Below are 19224 nucleotides of genomic sequence, written 5' to 3'. Positions count from 1 at the left end.
GATCAGAGAAATGATAGTCTCAACTTTTCTTTTAGGCTATTTGCAGAATAGTAAGACCTGGATGCTTTGCTAGCAATAGACAACAAGAATTCCACAGGGGCCAACCAATTGGATCCTGGTCTGCTTAAGTGCGTAGCACCCATCATTGTTGGCTCAATAACACACACTTTTTAATGTAACATTGTTATCAGGAAAAATTCCAGAAGTCTGGTAATCAGCTCTTGTGCTGCCTCGCCATAAGGACGGGGATAGTAGGAATCTTAATCATTATCGACCCATTTCAAGGCTTCCTTGTCTAGCTAAGATTCTCAATCGTTGGTAAATTTACAACTTTGCTCCCTTTTTTTTTATCTAAGAAATATATGTTGAATGTAAACCAATCAGGGTTTAGGCCTGGACACTAATACAGCAACCACTTTAGTTGTTAATGTTCTTGTCAATGCTTTATACACTAAATTAAATGTGCTGCTTTGTTTGTGGACCTGTCAAAAGCATTTGATAATGCTGATCATGCTATTTTATTTAATAAGTTGACCTCTATAGGCCTGAGCTCTGACGCATGTTCATAATTTCTTGATTATCTTAGTGACAGAATTCAGGCCATTGTGATTGATGGGTTAAAGTCTGAATTTCTTGAAGTGCATAAATGTGTACCACAGGTTGTTTTTGGGACCTGTTCTCTTCACTATTTATTCAAACACCATTGGTCAATCTGTTAAAAATGGTCAAATTCATCTATATGCGGATGATGATATTGCCCCGACTGTTGATCTAGCTTTTTCAAAACTACAGTCAGATTTCATAGCTAGGCAGTAATCCTTTGCTGATTTTAAAACTTGGACTTAATACTGGCAAAACAAAATGAACGTTTTTAAACTCGTGTAAGAATGTTTCAGATTGATTACATGTTCACTCATTAGACGGTTTTCCAAAAGAACGTGTTCGCACATGTAAGGGCTGTCCCCAATTTTTTTTAAATAATAATCTTGGTTGACCAATAGTTGTCTGGTTTTTCAAACAATCGATTGGTCGAAATTCTAAAACGTATGTTTTTCCATATAGACACATTCGGGAATTATTCAGACCCTTCCCTTTTTCCACATTTTGTTACGTTACAGCCTTATTCTAAAATTGATTAAAAGTTTTTTTTTTTTTTTTTTTAAACAAACTAAAAATTCAGAGCTTTTGCTATGAGATGTGAAATTGAGCTCAGGTGCATCCTGTTTCCATCGATCATCCTTGATGTTTCTACAATTTGATTTGGAATCCACCTGTGGTCAATTCAATTGCTTGGACATGATTTGGAAAGGCACACACACACCTGTCTATATAAGGTCCCACAATTGACAGTGCATGTTGGAGCAAAACCAAGCCATGAGTTCGAAGGAATTGTCCGTAGAGCTCCGAGACAAGATTGTGTCGAGGCACAAATCTGGGGAAGGGTACCAAAACATTTCTGCAGCATTGAAAGTCCCCTTCAGTGGCCTCCTTCAGAACACAGTGGCCTCCATTCTTCTTTAATAGAAGAAGTTTGGAACCACCAAGACTCTCCCTGGAGCTGGCCGCCTGGCCAAACTGAGCAATCGGGAGAGAAGGGCCTTGGTCAGGGAGGTGACCAAGAACCCAATGGTCATTCTGGCAGAGCTCCAGAGTTCCTCTGTGGAGATGGGAGAAGCTTCCAGAAGGACAACCATCTCTGCAGCACTCCACCAATCAGGCCTTTATGGTAGTGGCAAGACGGAAGCTACTTCTCAGTAAAAGGCACATGACAGCCGGCTTGGAGTTTGCCAAAAGGCACCTAAAGACTCTCAGACCATGAGAAACAAGATTCTCTGGTCTGATGAAACCAAGATTGAACTCTTTTGCCTGAATGCCATGTCTGGCACCTTTCCTACAGTGAAGCATGGTGGTGGCAGCATCATGTTGTGGGCATGTTTTTCAGTGGCAGGGACTGGGAGACTAGTCAGGAGAAAGGGAAAGATGAACGGAACTAAGCACAGAGCGATGCTTGATGAAAACCTGCTCCAGAGCGCTCAGGACCTCAGACTGGGGTGAAGGTTCACCTTCCAACAGGACAACAACCCTAAGCACACAGCCAAGACAACGCAGGAGTGGTTTTGAGAAGTCTCAATGTCCTTGAGTGGCCCAGCCAGAGCCCGGACTTGAACCCGATTTGAACATCTCTGGACAGACCTGAAAATAGCTGTGCAGCAACGCTCCCCATCCAATCTGACGAGCTTGAGAGCATCTGCAGTGAAGAATGGGAGAAACTCCCCAAATACAGATGTGCCAAGCTTGTAGTGTGATACGCAAGGCTGTAATCACTGATTTTAAGGTGCTTCAACAAAGTACTGAGTAAAGGGTTTGAATACTTACGGAAATGTGATATTTCATTTTTAGATTTTTTTTTTCTGAACCGGTTTTTACTTTGTCATTATGGGGTATTGTGTGTAGATTGAGGGGGGAAAACAATGTAATCCATTTTAGAATAAGCCTGTAACAAAATGTGGGAAAAAATCAAGGGGTCTGAATACTTTCCGAATGAACTGTATGTGCTTTAATTAAATAAACTATATGTAAGCTTGTCTAATGCTTTAAGCACACACTGTGATTAAATAACTAAGACTGACAAATGACTCAAGAGGGAGCCAGAGACCAAGGTGGCCTAACCAGAAGAAAAACAACTTTTCCAGACCCCCCTCCTGCTGCTGCGGCTGGCCTTTGTATATTCTGCCGTTTTATGCTCCTGAAGTGAGCAGAGTGTGAGCCACTGTGTTCTTTGGGTCCTTCAATGATGTAGAAGTTGTTTTGGTAACCTTTCCCAGATCTGTGCCTCGACACAATCCTGTCTCGAGCTATGGACAATTCCTTTGACCTCATGGCTTGATTTTTGCTCTGACATGCACTGTCAACTGTGGGACCTTACATAGACAGGTTTGTGCCTTTCCAAATCATGTCCAATCTAGAGGTCGACCGATTATGATTTTTCAATACCGATACCGATTATTGTAGAACCAAAAAATACCGATTAATCTGACTTTTTTTTATTTGTAATGACAATTACAACAATACTGAATGAACAGTTTTATTTTAACTTAATATAATACATCAATCAAATCAATTTAGCCTCAAATAAATAATGAAACATGTTCAATTTGGTTTAAATAATGCAAAAACAAAGTGTTGGAGAAGAAAGTAAAAGTGCAATATGTGCCATGTAAAAAAGCTAAAGTTTAAGTTCCTTGTTCAGATCATGAGAACATATGAAAGCTGGTGGTTCCTTTTTAACATGAGTCTTCAATATGATTCTTCAATTCCCAGGTAAATAGTTTTAGGTTGAGAATTATAGGACTATTTCTCTCTTTACCATTTAACATTGGTTACACCAGCCTAATCTCGGAAGTTAATAGGCTTGAAGTCATAAACCGCTCAATGCTTGAAGCACAACGAAGAGCTGCTGGCAAACGCACGAAAGTGCTGTTTTAATGAATGCTTACGAGCCTGCTGCTGCCTACCACCGCTCAGTCAGACTGCTCTATCAAATATCAAATCATAGACTTAATTATAATATAATAACACACAAAAATACGAGCCTTAGGTCATTAATATGGTCAAATCCGGGAACTGTCATTTCAAAAACAAAACGTTTATTCTTTCAGTGAAATACGGAACCGTTACGTATTTTATCTAACGGGTGGCATCCATAAGTCCATGTGGTGATGTTACACTTGTATGCAATTCACTACTAAATGTTTGCCATCAGATAGCCTATAATGTCTTCATGCCAGAAGTCAAAAAGCTCTGGATGAGTTATTTCTTCCCTGTGCTTCCTACTAGCGTTTTTTTTCTTTTTCTCCCATTTGTGCCTTGTACACGCATGCTTTTCATAACTTTTTTCATTTGCACAATTTCTCTCATTCACTTTTGCATGTAAATGTCCACACTCACCGAAAAAGACATTCGGTAGCTATTGGCTATGCTTGTATAACTTTATGATCTGTATTTTGCTGTCTTTGCGATTTAGTTTATGTTCGTTTTCGCTCGTTAGCATTTAGCTGACAGCGTCTATGTGATCTCGCTATTAGTTTGCTAATTTTGTTAGCTTTCTGGTACTAGAGGCCCAATGGGCTTTTCTTGTGTGCTATGCCAGTAATACCATAAATCCCAGGATGAGAGAAGGACGGTATGAAAATCTAGATACTGCCCAAGCCTATTAATCAAGTACATTTAGGCTAGCTGATTTAGCTGTTTGAAATCATGTTTTGCCTATTTAGCTATTTGAGAGAAATCACAATTCCCCCTGATTTCTGTTCCTGTACAATTTTCCAATGCTTTTGATTATTGAAATGAGTTTGTGCCGGATTTGATTAGCCTTGGCTGCAGCTAAAAGGAACAAAGAATGAAACCGTTTTAAGTAATTAAATTATTGTTCAGAAAAGGGATTCAAGTGAAACCAACCAGGCTTGTTAATGATTTGATGGACATTCCATTGTTGTCACACTGCTGGTGGTAAAGGAAGTGAGTTGTGGTGGCCGTGGGAGTCCAAACTCTGCTGGTCTGTGTGTCTAGCGTTCTAACAGAACCACATCCTCTTGTGAAACCTCAGATGCCTCAGTTACTCATGATGACTTCAGACCCGCAGATGCAGGCAGTTTCTGGTTGTGTTTACTGAAGAGTCTACATTTCTCTCTCGCCCCCCCCCCCCCCCCCAACAGTCCTTCAGCTGAGGCTACAGCAGAGACGTACCCGTGAGCAGCTGGTAGACCAGGGCATCATGCCTCGTGAGTATGGGCACTGCCACTTCATGTAGTCATAATTGAGTTATGTGTTAGAGTTAGAGGTGTCTGTTGAGAAGCTGACAATGTGTTTCTCTCCATGCAGCTCTAAAGAGCCCAGCGGCGTTTCATGAGCAGATACGCAGCCTGGAGAGAGCCAGGGTAAGAGCTCAGCCTTGCAAATACATTCCCCAATATATTCAGTATTCTTGTATGGACATTTCTTGAAAATGCCCTGTCCCCGTTTTCCCTTTCCCAGACTGAAAACTTCCTGAAACACAAGATCCGCAGCCGACCAGAGAGATCTGAACTGGTCAGAATGCACATCCTCAAGGAGACTGGGGCAGAGCCCTCCCTGCAGGCCACCCAGATGAAGCTGAAGAGGGCCAGGCTGGCTGACGACCTGAATGAGAAGCTGGCCCAGCGCCCCGGCCCCATGGAACTGGTAGAAAAGAACATTCTGCCTGTAGAACCCAGCGTCAAGGAGGCCATCATTGGTAAGGCCTGGTAGAGAGAGAGAAAGTGATATGGAGCCGTATCAGGAGTCTGAGTATAGGAGTGCTGAATTGGGATCAGTTTTGTTTTTTAGATCATAATAAATACAATTAGATGGACAGCCTGACCCTGCCTAAATCACAGAATTCTGAGGCCTGTTCGTTCACCTTTACCCCTTTCTAAACTTGATGTGGACATTTTGGTTAATGTGCTGTGTTAATGTTGGATGTGTTGGTCCCTCAGTAAACTACCCCAAAGCGCTGGACACGTACGGGTTTGAGGAGGACAGCGGGGACGCCCTGTCTCCAGAGCAGCCGGCCAGCCATGAGTCCAAGGCCTCCACACCCTCCCCTGGGGAACCTCGGGCCCTGGAGGCCCCCTGCCCACCACCGCTGCCCACAATCACCAACAACCACACAATCCTACAGGTAGGACTAGGGAGGTTCTTTATCTACTTGAATTTCCTTTTGAAGGACAATACATATGTTTCATCATACCTGAGTTACAAAGAGAGGGTATATTACTTGAAACTTTCAGAGTTTACCAGTAAACTACTAGAATTTTGGTAGCTTTCAAGCTTTGGGGGGGGAATTTTATAAGATGACATCTAGTGGCCTTTTTGGGTACTACAGATTATCACAGGTGTCTAATTAGCTGTGGTTCTCTGTGTAAAATATCGAAAATAATCAAATAAGATGATTTTAAAATAAGCATTTTAATGACAAAGCTGTAAAACATGATCTCATATATACATACCATCAACTTAGTGAATACCATTGATGTTTTAATATGAGGGTTTCAGCATTAAATATATTTTCTATTTCTTTACACAGTTATTTATTTTACTATGTCTTTGTTATCAATGTTTTGCCATTAAACTGGTGGCAGTTGTGAAAAAAGTTAATAGTTGAAAGACTTTCAGTTAATTAAAAATAATGTTGTTGATTTTAGATGCTTTTTTCATTACTTAGGCTATTTTCTCTTGAACAATATGGTCTATCCACTAGAGCAGTGTTTCCCAACTCCAGTCCTCGGGTACCCTCCAAAAGTACACATTTTTGTTGTAGCCGTGAACAAGCACACCTGATTCAACTTGTCAATGAATCATCAAGCTCTCAATGAGTTGAATCGGACGAGTTCGGGGCTACAACAAAAATGTGTGTTGATGAGGTACTTGAGGACTGGAGTAAGGAAATCTGGACTAGAAACTCATGGAAAATATGGACACGTATAAAAAACGAGTATGTATATGAATATCTTTTTTTAAAGTTATCCAAGTATAAATGACCAAAGTAACTTTGGTAAATTACCAGTAGCTTTGCAACCCTAATCATACCTCTCGTTCTTTGTCTACCCCTGAATGATTGTAATAATTTATGTAAATGTTCAGAGAAATGCAAATTATTAACAAGAACCTTAGTTATGTAAGTTATAGGCTTACAGTTATGACTGAAATCTGTTCCTCTGTCTTCTGTCCCAGCCCTTTCCTGTTGTCACCCAGGCAACAGCAGACTTCCTCAAAGCTCTCTCCACCAAAGAGCTGCCAGTCAGTCGCCCAGCACCCGCGTCTCAGCCTATCATCACTGTCGTTCCTTCAAAGCCAGGGCCCACCCTAGTGAAAGTAAGCAGACACTTTGTTCTGTGTACTGTTTAGGAAAGTATACTTTCTAAACATCAAGCTTCACATTGAAACAAAAGCTCAGTCTTTGAACTAGCATTGAATCCAAATCGCTGAATAAATAAATGTAAATATATCTTTCTGTACTAAAATCTGGATTGTCATCTTTCGGTCATTGGAAAAAAAACTAAAGTACTTGATTCACTTCTCAACACAGATTGTCAGACCTGTCCCTGTTCATTAAAGCAAGTCTGTAAGGCAGACTGACTAGTTTTCAATCATGTGCATCTTCTTTATCTTGATGTTTCTCCTCTCTCATCCCACAGCAGAGCCAGCCCAAACAGCCGGGAGAGAGGAATCGCAGTAAGAAGGGCAAGGAGCCAAAGCCCCGGGTCAAGAAGTTAAAGTACCACCAGTATGTCCCCCCAGACCAGAAACAGGAGGCCAGCGATGCCCCCATGGACTCATCCTACGCCAAGATCCTCCACCAGCAGCAGCTCTTCCTCCAGCTGCAGATCCTCAACCAGCAGCAGCAGCAACACTACAACTACCACACCATCCTCCCAGCACCCTTAAAGTAGGATTTTACTGTCATATCAGGACAAGAAAATAACACTCCTGGTGTCAAATCGAAACTTCCACTTTAAGTCCAATCTCCACTTTGTCAATGGGAGACTTAGTGAAAATGTGATTTAAGTTTGCATTTGCCCCAGAGGCTCAATAGACCTGAAATTCCGAGATCCGACCCGAGCGGGTCCGGTAGTCTTGGGCGATACCCTGGTTTACGGTATAAACAGTATATTTAAAAAATACAGATGGTCTGATTTTCAATACCAGGGGGTTGGTGGCACCCCCGCCTCGCTGGTGTGCGTGCTACGCCACTGCTTGTAACTTAAAGGAGAATTCCACCTAAAAACTATATTTTGTTATTTGTTTCTTTAGTCCATTGTTGACATAGTCAACATGACATATTGTATATAACTTTCAAACTACAGAATACACCTATAAAATACACCTATAAAGCAAACCAACTGTTGTTTCCAATGGCCTGGATGGCAAACTGACAATTAGTTTCCAATAACAAATCCTCTAATGTTATTAATAACCTGCAGGATGTTGTTTTAGCCTTTTCTATCATTTCCCTGTTAGTGGGAGTTGATCCAAGGCCCATTAGAACTGTGTATGTCAGTTATTGTTGGAACTCTGCATTGTTCTATTGACTGATTGTGTACTAAGGTGCAGGGCAGATGAAGCTCCTTATTCCTTTCATATTGCTAACACATTTCCCTTCTCTCTCTCTTTCCCCCACATTTCCCCTCCCGTCTTTGCCATATCTCACTCCACCCTCTTTACACTCCCTTTTCCTCTTGTTTCTCTCTCCATTCACCTCCCTCTCCTCCTCCAGGCCTGTAGCTGAGGGTCAGAACAGCAGTGTGAGCGGCCTGCCAACCTCTATAGTGCTGTCCCTACCTCCTGCCGCCCATGTCACTGTCCCTCCTTCCACCCCTGTCCGTCCCAACAGCCTGTCCAACCGCAAGCCTGGCCACCTGCCTCCTAACCTGGAGGACATGAAGGTGGCCGAGTTGAAACTGGAGCTGAAATTGCGAAGCCTCCCTGTCTCAGGGACCAAGACTGATCTCATCGAGAGGCTGAAGCCCTACCAGGAGAGTCCCAGCACCCCGGTCCCAACCCCCGGTCCTAAAACCCTCCCCTCCTCAGTTCCCATAGAGGTTGGCTCATCCCCTGCACTTCTTCTACCTGCCCACCAGGTGGCACCAGAGAGCATGAGCGCCACAGCCCCAGTGTCCCCAATCCCCACAGACCTCGCCACCTTCAGAGACGACGGAGGGATGCCCAGGGTATCCAAGCTCCTTTGCGACCCCCAGAGGGTGAGCCTCTGTCGGACAGGTGCGGGGATGTCCCACCTTGGGCCGGGTGTTGTCCCGGAGGAGAAAGACCGACGGCTCCACGAGAAGGAACGTCAGATCGAGGAGCTGATGAGGAAGCTGGAGCAGGAGCAGAGGCTGGTGGAGGAGCTCAAGATGCAGCTGGGGGTGGAGAAGAAGACCCAGCCCCTCCAGGAACCCTCCTCAGACCCCGTCCCCATGATCCAGACCGCCAACGCAGTCAAAATGGAAGGCAGGGTCCTTCCTAACTGCTCAGCCATGATTAACTCAACCCTGGCCCCACAGACTCTCCCCACTGTGGTGAAGGTAGAGGATGTCATTTGTAACTCCAGACCCCATTCCCAGCCCAATCCGGCCCCCAGTCTGCCCCAGTTCTTCATCAGCCACCAGGGGAGAGTGTCCCAGGTTCTAGGCCAGCCTGTTTCCCAGACCCTACTGACGGCCCAGGATGGCTCTACTCAGATCCTCCTTCCTGTCCTCCAGGCTACGTTGTCAAATCAAGCCCCAGGTTTGATGCAAGCCTCCATCTCCCAGCTGCATACCACCAAGATGGAGACAGCCTCCACTCAGCAGATAACTAATCACAACCACATTTTGCAGGTGATTTCAAGTCACATAGATGCACATCTTAAATCAGGTTACAGACCAGTTAACTAGGCTTAAGACCCCTAGACTTAGCGAGTGCAGTGATATTAGCAAGCTAGTTAATTGGTTTCTTAACACTACGATCCTGTATTTTTACCCCCTTCTGTGTCTTTTCTAGACTCTTACGGTTTGTAATGGGTCTGGGATGGTGGAGAACCAGACTATGCCCGACATGCCTCCCCAGTGTTTCCTGAGCAGCTCCCCAGATAACAGGCTCTCTCCCCGTGGGGCTTCACCCAGCCACAACCTTTCCGATGGGCCTGTTAACAAGGTACGCTTTCTCTATTTATTATTAGGAAAACATCATACTCTAACCTAAATGTCAAAATACATATTGCAAACCTACCTTTCTCTCTCAAATCCTTTCAAATCTTACATTCGGTATATGAGTCTTTGTTACAGACCAGGTAGGTTGTGATAAATGTTTTCCTCTTCTCTCAATCCCCCCAGTCTCCATCCCAGCCCGCCTTCATCCTCCACCCCTCCTCCCTCGTTACCCAGCCCCCCAAGAACAGGGACCCCCCCCGCTACGAGGATGCCGTTAAACAGACCCGCAACCTGCAGCAGGCCAACAACCTCACACAGGTGAACACTAGGGTTGAATGACATTTACCAAGATTTACTGCCCAAAACCACTCCCTTTTCCCGCCATAAATAACTGTGAGAAACCGGTAAATTATAATCAAATTTGTATGAACAGCATGACGTTAAATTATATGCAATGTCTACATCTGAGTTCTCTATGGCCTTCTCTCTGGTCAATGCATGATGAATCATCAACACTTAGGTTGGAGACAGACAGCCCATCTAAGTATAGTCCTATCATCTCATGGTAACATTTTATTGTGACAGGAGACCTACATTTGCTGCAGCTTAGCCTGTGCTACAGTCATATAAAGACCGACTGAGCATCTAATTTACACATCTCCATCTGGCTTTCGGGGGTCAACTTATTTTTTAATTGTATAGAAGATTATAATTTTTTATTTTATTGCAGCTGCAGAGTTTTAAAACAGGTCTAAGGCACTGCATCTCAGTGCTAGAGGCGTCAGTACAGACCCTGGTTTGATTCATGCCAGCAGCATACCACCCTGCATTCCACTGCTGGCTTGCTTCTGACGCTAAGCAGGGTTGGTCCTGGTCGGTCCCTAGATGGGAGACCAGATGCTGCTGGAAGTGGTGTTGGTGGGCCAGTAGGAGGCACCCTTAACTCTGGTCACACAAAACAAATCCCAATACCCCAGAGCAGTGATTGGGGACATTGCCCTGTGTAGGGTGCTGTCTTTCGGATGGGACGTTAAACGGGTGTCCTGACTCTCTGTGGTCACTAAAGATCCCATGGCACTTATCATAAGAGTAGGGGTGTTAACCCCGGTGTCCTGGCATACCATCATGGTCACTTAATCCCCAGTTTACAATTGGCTCATTCATTTCCCCTGTAACTATTCCTCAGGTTGTTGCTGTCAACTTACCTGGTAAAATAAGGGTTATTTAACAAAAAGATATCATGCTGTATCACAACCGTCCGTGATTGGGAGTCCCATAGGGCGGCGCACAATTGGCCCAGTATTGTCCGGGTTATGGTTTGGACGGGGTAGGCCGTCATTGTAAATAATAATTTGTTCTTAACTGACTTAAAGGTTCAATTAAATATAAATATTATTGCTTTAAGTCAGTGCACATGCGAACACTCTCTAGCAGTCTTTATCTCTCCAACTCCATTCAAATTGCATCCAAAATAGATCATCCTGTTCAAGATTGATATATAGATATCCTAGCCTACCTCTTTCAGGTTTTATTTTTAGTGATTACGATAGAGGAAACCAAGTCTAGATGTAACTTTAGCCTGCAGCTTTGATATGTGCTGAGAGGACAGTGTACCGTCTATCCATACTCCGAAGTACTTGTATGAGGTGACTACCTCAAGCTCTGAACCCTCAGAGGTAGTAATCACACCTCTGGGGAGAGGCATTCTTCTTACCAAACCGCATGACCTTTGTTTTGGAGGTGTTCAGAGCAAGGTTATGGGTAGAGCATTTAACACAAGTATAAGACTGTAGCATCTGCACATAAATCTGCACATAAGTAGATGAGAGAGCTTCCTACTTCCTGAGCTATGTTGATGTAAATGGAGAAGAGCGTGGGGCCTTGGATCGAGCCTTGGGGTACACCCTTGGTGACAGGCAATGGCTGAGATGGCAGATGTTCTGACTTTATACACTGCACTCCTTTGAGAGAGGTAATTAGCAAACCAGGCCAAAGACCCCTTACACCAATACTCCTTAGCCGGCCCAAAGAATGGAATGGTCTACCGTATCAAAAGCTTTGGCCAAGTCAATAAAAATAGCAGCACAACATTGCTTAGAGTCAAGGGCGATGGTGACATCATTGAGGACCCTTTAAGGTTGCAGTGATACATCCATAACCTGAGCGGAAACCAGATTGCATACCGAGAGAATACTATAGACATCAAGAAAGCCAGTCAGTTGATTATTGACAAGTTTTTCCAACACTTTTGATAAACAAGGCAAAATAGAAATAACAGTTTGATCTCCCCTTCAAATAAAGGACGAACTGTGGCTGCCTTCCAAGCAATGGGACAGGTTAAAAAGGTCAGAGATGGGCTTGGCAATTTTATAGGGGCAGCAACTTTAAAGAAGAATGGGTCTTAACCATCTGACCCAGATGTTTTTTTGGGGTCAAGTTTATGGAGCTCCTCTAGCACCTCGGACTCAGTGACCGCCTGCAGGGAGAAATGTTGTATTGGGGCAGGGGAAAAAGAGGGAGGAGCATCGGGGCTAGTAGCATTATAAGGGGTGGGAGATGAGGAAATGTTGGATGGGGAAGGAGGCATGGCTGAGTCGGATAGGAATCCTGACTTAATGAAGTGGTGATTAAAAAGCTCAGCCATGTGCCACAACCATATCATCAACTTTAAGGGACATGAGCAGCTGTGAGGAGGAGGGTTTATTCTCCAGGTCTTTTAACCGTTTTCCAGAACTTAATGGAGTTAGACTCACAAAGGGAGAACTGCTTCTTAAAGTAACTAACTTTGACCTTCTGGATAGCCTGAATGTACTTATTTCTCATTTGCCTGAACAAGAGTATGCCTAAGAATGCATGTGCCGAGCCTTTCGCAAAATGCAATTCTTGTGGTGGAGTAACTCTGCAAGATCACGGTCGAACCAGGGGCTGAACCTGTTTTTAATTCTTATTTTCTTTGTGGCGGCGTTTTGTTAACAAAATCACTTACAATATCGAAAAATAAGGTCCAAGCGTCTTAGACTGAGGGGGATCAAGCTGATTCTTTATCAATTTACAGAGGCCAGGTAATGCATTCAGTGCCTTATATTTAGGTAATTAATGATGTGTTATGCATAATAAGCTTTTAACTTAAAGCCTCTGTCTCTTGCGCAATACGCAAGCATCTATGCTTCGTTGGCCTCTAAAAAGGCTCCTTAGCTCTTGGAGTCCCATGCAAATAAAGCTAGACTAGAATAGCTTGCTGGACATTATGCTTTTAGTGTTTCTTATACGTATAGTCTATTCGAAGAGGGACGGAAGCTCTTTTTTTCTGAATGTTAAATACAGCAGCTCAATAAAACTCACAGGTAGATCGAAAGAAGAGCGAACTCTCAGTGGCGGTAGGCTATAGCAGTTATTTATTCAGACCCATAACAATTCAATGCTCTTGAAGAAAAGTGAAAGCCGTTTGCATCTAATTCTAGTCATATATTATTCAAGCATGTCATTAGAATGATGAAGATAAGGACAACAAAACATATTTAATTTAACTGTTGAAAGCGAGGAAGGAATGAAATAACACTAAAGAGAGAGAGGAGATATGCTAATAACGTTCGTGGAAATATTATGAGAAATGTAAATCCAACTCGCTAGCCTGTACTTGTAACTTTATAGGCCTCTTGTGCCCCACCAGAATTCAATGTTTTCGCTCTGCTTTATCGTGGTTTGAACGAGGTGTGTAATTCCAGTCCATATAATACAATACAGTAATAGTCTACACTCAAAAGGATTAGCCTACTGGAGCTAGTTTAATTTATTTACCCAGGAGAGCATATAACTAGTTACATCTATGGGCTTTCATGTTTTTCTGCCATGCGTAATGTGGACTAGCCTATGTCATATAGCCTAAGTATTGAATAACGGCACAATCATTTGAGTTTTTGGGGCTTGGGCTCATTAAATGTCTTTTAATGTAGGGCTCATTAAATGTCTTTTAATGTAGGGCTCATAAAATGTATTTAATCGGGCTCAGGTTGCTTCAGGTTTGAATTTTCAATCAAAGCTCTAATCAAATCCAGACATAGACCTATTTATATGTTTTATAATGCTTTTGAATGACACCTCTGGTTTTGGCGGGAAATATCGGGTTACATGGGAGAAAAGGGATTTATTCTCTGGATGAAACATTTTGTAAAATACTGTGAAAATATTCAACCCTAGTGAACGCACACGCTCGTACAGTAAGACAGACACACACACATTCACAAATGTATGATGTGCGCTCTAATGCAATTGGTCACACCCGAGAGAGTCATGTTATTGGTCATGCATCTCCACCCCCTTACCTTATTGGCTCTCTCAGGTTTCCACGGCAACCAGCCAGCAGATGGACGACCTGTTTGACATCCTGATTCAGAGTGGAGGTGAGAACTTACAGCATGAAGAAACATTTACACCTTTAGCTCCTTGTCCTAACCCTGAAGTGACTAAGTTACAACAATCTGGTCTTTTCATGTCTGCAAACAGTGATAAGGTTGGAGTTTCTTTTTAGACTTCAGCCTGTGTTACAATACAGGTGAATAATCTTTGCTATCCTGTTCCTGTCTCTTCTCTCCTCCAGAGATCACTCCATTCATCCAGCAGGACCTGCCTTCTCTAAGCACTAAGACTGTCCCTGTCACAGCCAACATCACTACCCTCCCTGTCAACACCGCCCTGTCCAGAACCCCTCCACAGATCCAGGTAGCTCCCCCTCCCACCCCTCCCTTCGACCCCCTGCCCCTCCCCAGCCTGGCCTCCGACAACCAGCTGGAGGCCTTCCTGGAGGGGACTCTGAACAACCCGTCCCCAACCATGGACCCCCGCACCCTGGGTCTGATCGAGGAGTTGCAGTCCCAGCTCCTGGATCAACCCTACTCCCCCATGGACACCTCAGAGCTGTCCTTCTGCGACTCCACGTCTCCCCCTTCCTCCCTCAACATGGGCTTGTCCGACACAGTCCTGGACAACATGGAGTGGCTGGATCTAACCATGCCGTCCGACCCCGCGGGGGGGCTCACACCCCTGGGGATTCCTTCAGACTTCCTGGATACACACGACCTGCAGCTGCACTGGGACTGAGGGAGAAGGGGATAGATGGAGTGAGGAAGGAAGGAAGAGGATTGTTGTAGGGATAGAGGCACTCAAGGTAACAAATGCAGACCTGGTAGGTGAGGTTAGTCCTCCTTGTGTATTTAAAACATAACAAAAAAATAAAAATGTTCTTCCATATAATAAGATTAGCCAGCTGGTGATCGGGGCATTGGATGTTTCATAGGAGTACTGGGACCAGAGCCAAATGAACAAGGAGGCAGACGGTATGTAAATATCCTGTAAATGACAGTTATTTGAACCAGAACAAGGTTAGATGTTCACTCAGACCTGCTGGAGTTTTTATTGAATTGGGCAAAGCTTTCACTATACGACACATGGCAGTCAGCCTTACGCTGTTCAGCTTTCCTTGCAGTGAACACGTGGATGTGTTAACTTAGCATGCGTTTCACATCGGTCATGCTACAGGGTCTGGATCTACAGCCATTGCTCTGTGGAAGCATGCTGCTGTGCCATACAGTCTGAGAATGTGGTTTGTTTGTTACAGATCTGTTGTGCACAAGCCACGACAAACCGCATAACTGACATAAGTAAAACTGACAAGAGTACAAGGCTGTTTTACACTGGTCTTTTTTTGCGACATACCTATATTTGGTATTGTGACATGGCTACATATTGTATTCGATGAGACTGTTTTTTTCCTGAACAAAACAGACGCTATGGTCAGTTGGACTATTTAAGCAATGAACTGAACTGACACTGAGAACAAAGACTCACTCCTATTGGATGAGGAGGAGTGGACTCCTCCCACTCTGAGCTATGCACTAAGGAGGTGGGCCTTACACCTGCACCTCACACAAGGAAATCTGAATCACAAGATTTTAATGAGCCGTTTATTGAAAAAAATGTCAATCCACGTGTTGGTTATCTTTGTGTACTTTCAATTCAAGGATTCCAAGTTGATCCGTCTGAATGAAAGTGGAAAGTTTACATTGTTGGCAGCTTTATCTTCTGAAAGACAACTGATGTATTAGTGGCAAGGGAACAATTATGCTATCACACAGGTACACTACATAGAGGTTAATGTGTGTATACTTACTGTATGCTAGCCTGGTCCCAAGTCTGTCTGTGCTCTTGCCAACTCCATTGCCAAGCATGTTTGACATGACAATGAGTGACAAGAAGTTGGCATGATAGTCTGAGTGCCAGTTGTTTTGTATGCTACAAGTGTTTGTGACATGTTTTAATGTGGCTGCATGACCTCTGGCAGAAAGAGGTGCTAGACTGTAATCTTCTCTGTCTGTCCTGAAAACTGTCTGTCAAATCTCTGCATGTGTCTCAGTCTCTCACTGTGTGTCTGTGGTTCTGTCTGTCAAATCTCTGCATGTCTCTGTCTGCATGTGTGTCTATGTGTGCCCTTTCTGTATGTCTCTGTGTTGTTGAATGCACGTTTTAAACAATGTCTGATATCGGGCTATATTTGTCTCTGTCACGGAGTTGGCTGCAACTCACTTAAGTCGTCTTTTTTTTTATGAAGTTGGACGTTCATAAGACAAATGAACAACTTTTATAGGCTGAGTTTTTTTTTAAAGGTTCGTCTCACAGAACAGCTTTGTATGACTGTTCCATCTGTCCTGTTTGGTTTGTGTTATGTGGTAAAACACACAGTAAACACCCACAGTGGTGTGACCAACAGAGTTAAACTAAAAGGGATGACATTAAGCTTCTGGTATAGCTACCATTTTGTGGATGAATTTGATGATGATGTTTATGCGTATAATACCTTTTTAAATTTGCATTGTGTAGTTCTACCTGGCATATCATGTCAAACGAGTTTAGTAGTATTCAGCATCTCAATCCAAATATTATTATGATCAATATTGTATAGAACTAATACGGTTGTACTGTGCAGCACTTTGGGATATCATGGCTTTATTTTTATGTTTGAACAATCATTCTTATCCAACAAGTCCAACACTAAGGATAACCTGTAGGCAGGTAATAATGCCAAATACTGTACTGTTACCATTAGGAACCAGATTCTTGTAACTGTGGTTTAGGGCTATCAAGGAATTATTTGTTTTTCAATTGTTGCCTAATAAGGACAGTGAAACATTGGGGAATATCTATTGTTGCCACTTTTTTTTTAAATTGTATTTATCACATTTTTGTGTTTTAAAATCGATTGTTTTTTCTGTATATATGCAAGAGGAAGATTACTGTAAATGTTTTTTACCACCCATAACAGAAATATATGGCCAAATGCATCTATACATGGGTATGTTGTAAAATATGATGGTTGGATTCTAAAACATTTTGAATCATATCAAACCTGTGTACTACTACTGTTAATAGGATGTTAGTGAAGCAATAAGGCCATAGCCTTGCACTTACAGTACTGGTGCATTTGTGTTGTCACTATCTTATAACAAGATGTCATCATGTTAATTATTGCAAGCAAATATTGATTTGGGCCTTACCTAATTCTGTGTCTTCTGTATGGTACTGTCTCCCGTTCAACCCTGGTTCTTTGTCTGAAATTACACTGAACAAAAGTATAAATGCAACATGCAACATTTTCAAAGATTTTACTGAGGTACAGTTCATATAAGGAAATCAGTCAATTGAAATAAATAAATTAGGCCCTCATCTATGGATTTCACATGACTGGGAATACAGATATGCATCTGTTGGTCATAGATACCTTTAAAAAATCAAATACAGGCGTGGATCAGAAAACCAGTCAGTATCTGGTGTAACCACCATTTTGCCAAAGGCAGTGCAACACATTTCCTTCACAAAGAGTTGATCAGGCTGTTTGTGGCATGTTGTCCCACTCCTCTGGATATTAGTGGGAACTGGAACATGCTGTCATACACGTCGATCCAGACTATCCCAAACATGCTCAATGGGTGACCTGTCTGAGTATGGCACATTTCTGGAATATCACTTCCAGAAATTGTGTACAGATCTTTCTGACAGGGGCTGTGTATTTTCATGCTGAAACATGAGGTGATGGAGGCAGATGAATGGCACGACAATGAGCCGCAGGATCTCTGTGCATTCAAATTGCAATCAATAAAATGCAATTGTGATCGTTGTCCATAGCTTATGCCTGCCCATACCATAACCCCACCGCCACCATGGGGCACTCTGTTCACAATGTTGACGTCAGAAAACCTCTCGCCCACACATCTGCCATCTACCCGGTACAGTTGAAACCGTGATTCAACCATGAATAGCACACTTTTCCAGTGTGCCAGTGGCCATCGAGGGTGCGCATTTGCCCACTGCAGTCTTTTACGACCCCCGAACTGCAGTCAGGTCAAGACTCAGAGGACGACGAGCACGCCGATGAGCTTCCCTGAGGCGATTTATGACCGTTTGTTCAGAAATGATTCGGTTGTTCAGACGCACAATTTCTTCAGCTGTCCGGTTGGCTGGTCTCAGACGGTTACGCAGGTGAAGAAGCCGGATGTGGAGGTCCTGGGCTGGCGTGGTTACACCTGGTCTGTGCTTGTGAGGCCGTTTGGACATACTGCCAAATTCTCTAAAATGACGTTTAGGCTGCTTATGGTAGAGAAATGAACGTTCCATTCTCTGACAACAGCCCTGGTGGACATTCCAGTAGTCAGCATGCCAATTGCACACTCCCTCAAAACTTGACTGCAAATTTCAGAGTGGACTTTTATTGTCCCCAGCACAAGATGCACCTATGTAATGTTCATGCTGTTTATTCAGCTTCTTGATATGCCACACCTGTCAGGTGGATGGATTATCTTGGCAAAGGAGAAATGCTCACTAACACAACATTTGAGAGAAATAAGCTTTTTGTGTGTATGGAACATTTCTAGGATATTTTATCTCAGCTCATGAAACATGGGACCAACATTTTATATGTTGCGTTTTATATTTTTGTTCAGTGTAGTAGACATCTGCCACTCACCCACACGCACTGTCAAGTCTCTGTCATCATCTGTACGCCATACATACATTTTGCACATTGTGTACACAGTTATGTCATGCATATTTTTATACAAGTGTAGCACATCCATTATACAAGTGTAGCACATCCATCTATTTTGTAAATAATATGAAAAAATGTATGTACTGAATGCCTTTTGTGTCAATAAAATGTGGTGCATTGTGAAAGTCTCTCCTAACATCTGGGGCTGGAGGCCAGCGCTCACATGAGGTTTGGTCCTGGGCTGCTGAGATTATTGTTAAAGTAAAGTTTTACTGTGAATATCTTTTGAAATGATGTTAAGCTGTCAACAAACACAGCATCATACTCCATTGTATAATTGTACTATATAAAAGTAGTAAGCATTTGAGGCATTATTAGATTTGATGTTATGTAGTTCCACAAGATTAATCAAAACACTTGAAAGGAAAATAGAAAATGATAGTTCACAACATTTGCCAGGTTAATTCACTTACATTGACCTTT

The 19224-nt window shown here is 43.0% G+C and overlaps 1 protein-coding gene across 1 annotated transcript in view; it reads left to right on the top strand.

The window, feature by feature from the left end:
- The window catches only part of mrtfba (myocardin related transcription factor Ba), a 43770-nt gene extending 24844 nt beyond the window's left edge, over window positions 1-18926 (top strand). The window contains exons 4-14 of the mRNA XM_055890295.1: window positions 4716-4781; window positions 4882-4937; window positions 5035-5272; window positions 5514-5698; window positions 6751-6891; window positions 7215-7465; window positions 8294-9395; window positions 9559-9711; window positions 9891-10025; window positions 14047-14107; window positions 14305-18926. Of these exons, the coding sequence (XP_055746270.1) occupies window positions 4716-4781; window positions 4882-4937; window positions 5035-5272; window positions 5514-5698; window positions 6751-6891; window positions 7215-7465; window positions 8294-9395; window positions 9559-9711; window positions 9891-10025; window positions 14047-14107; window positions 14305-14804 (2888 nt within the window). The 3' untranslated portion in view covers window positions 14805-18926. The remainder of the gene's footprint in view (window positions 1-4715; window positions 4782-4881; window positions 4938-5034; window positions 5273-5513; window positions 5699-6750; window positions 6892-7214; window positions 7466-8293; window positions 9396-9558; window positions 9712-9890; window positions 10026-14046; window positions 14108-14304) is intronic.
- The last annotated feature ends 298 nt before the right edge of the window (window positions 18927-19224 follow it).

The sequence above is a fragment of the Salvelinus fontinalis genome, chromosome 30, assembly GCF_029448725.1.
Source record: "Salvelinus fontinalis isolate EN_2023a chromosome 30, ASM2944872v1, whole genome shotgun sequence".
In the NCBI taxonomy this organism is placed as follows: Eukaryota; Metazoa; Chordata; class Actinopteri; order Salmoniformes; family Salmonidae; genus Salvelinus; species Salvelinus fontinalis.
The sequence above is the reverse complement of the archived record's forward strand: the minus strand, read 5'-3'. Positions and strand labels throughout refer to the sequence as shown.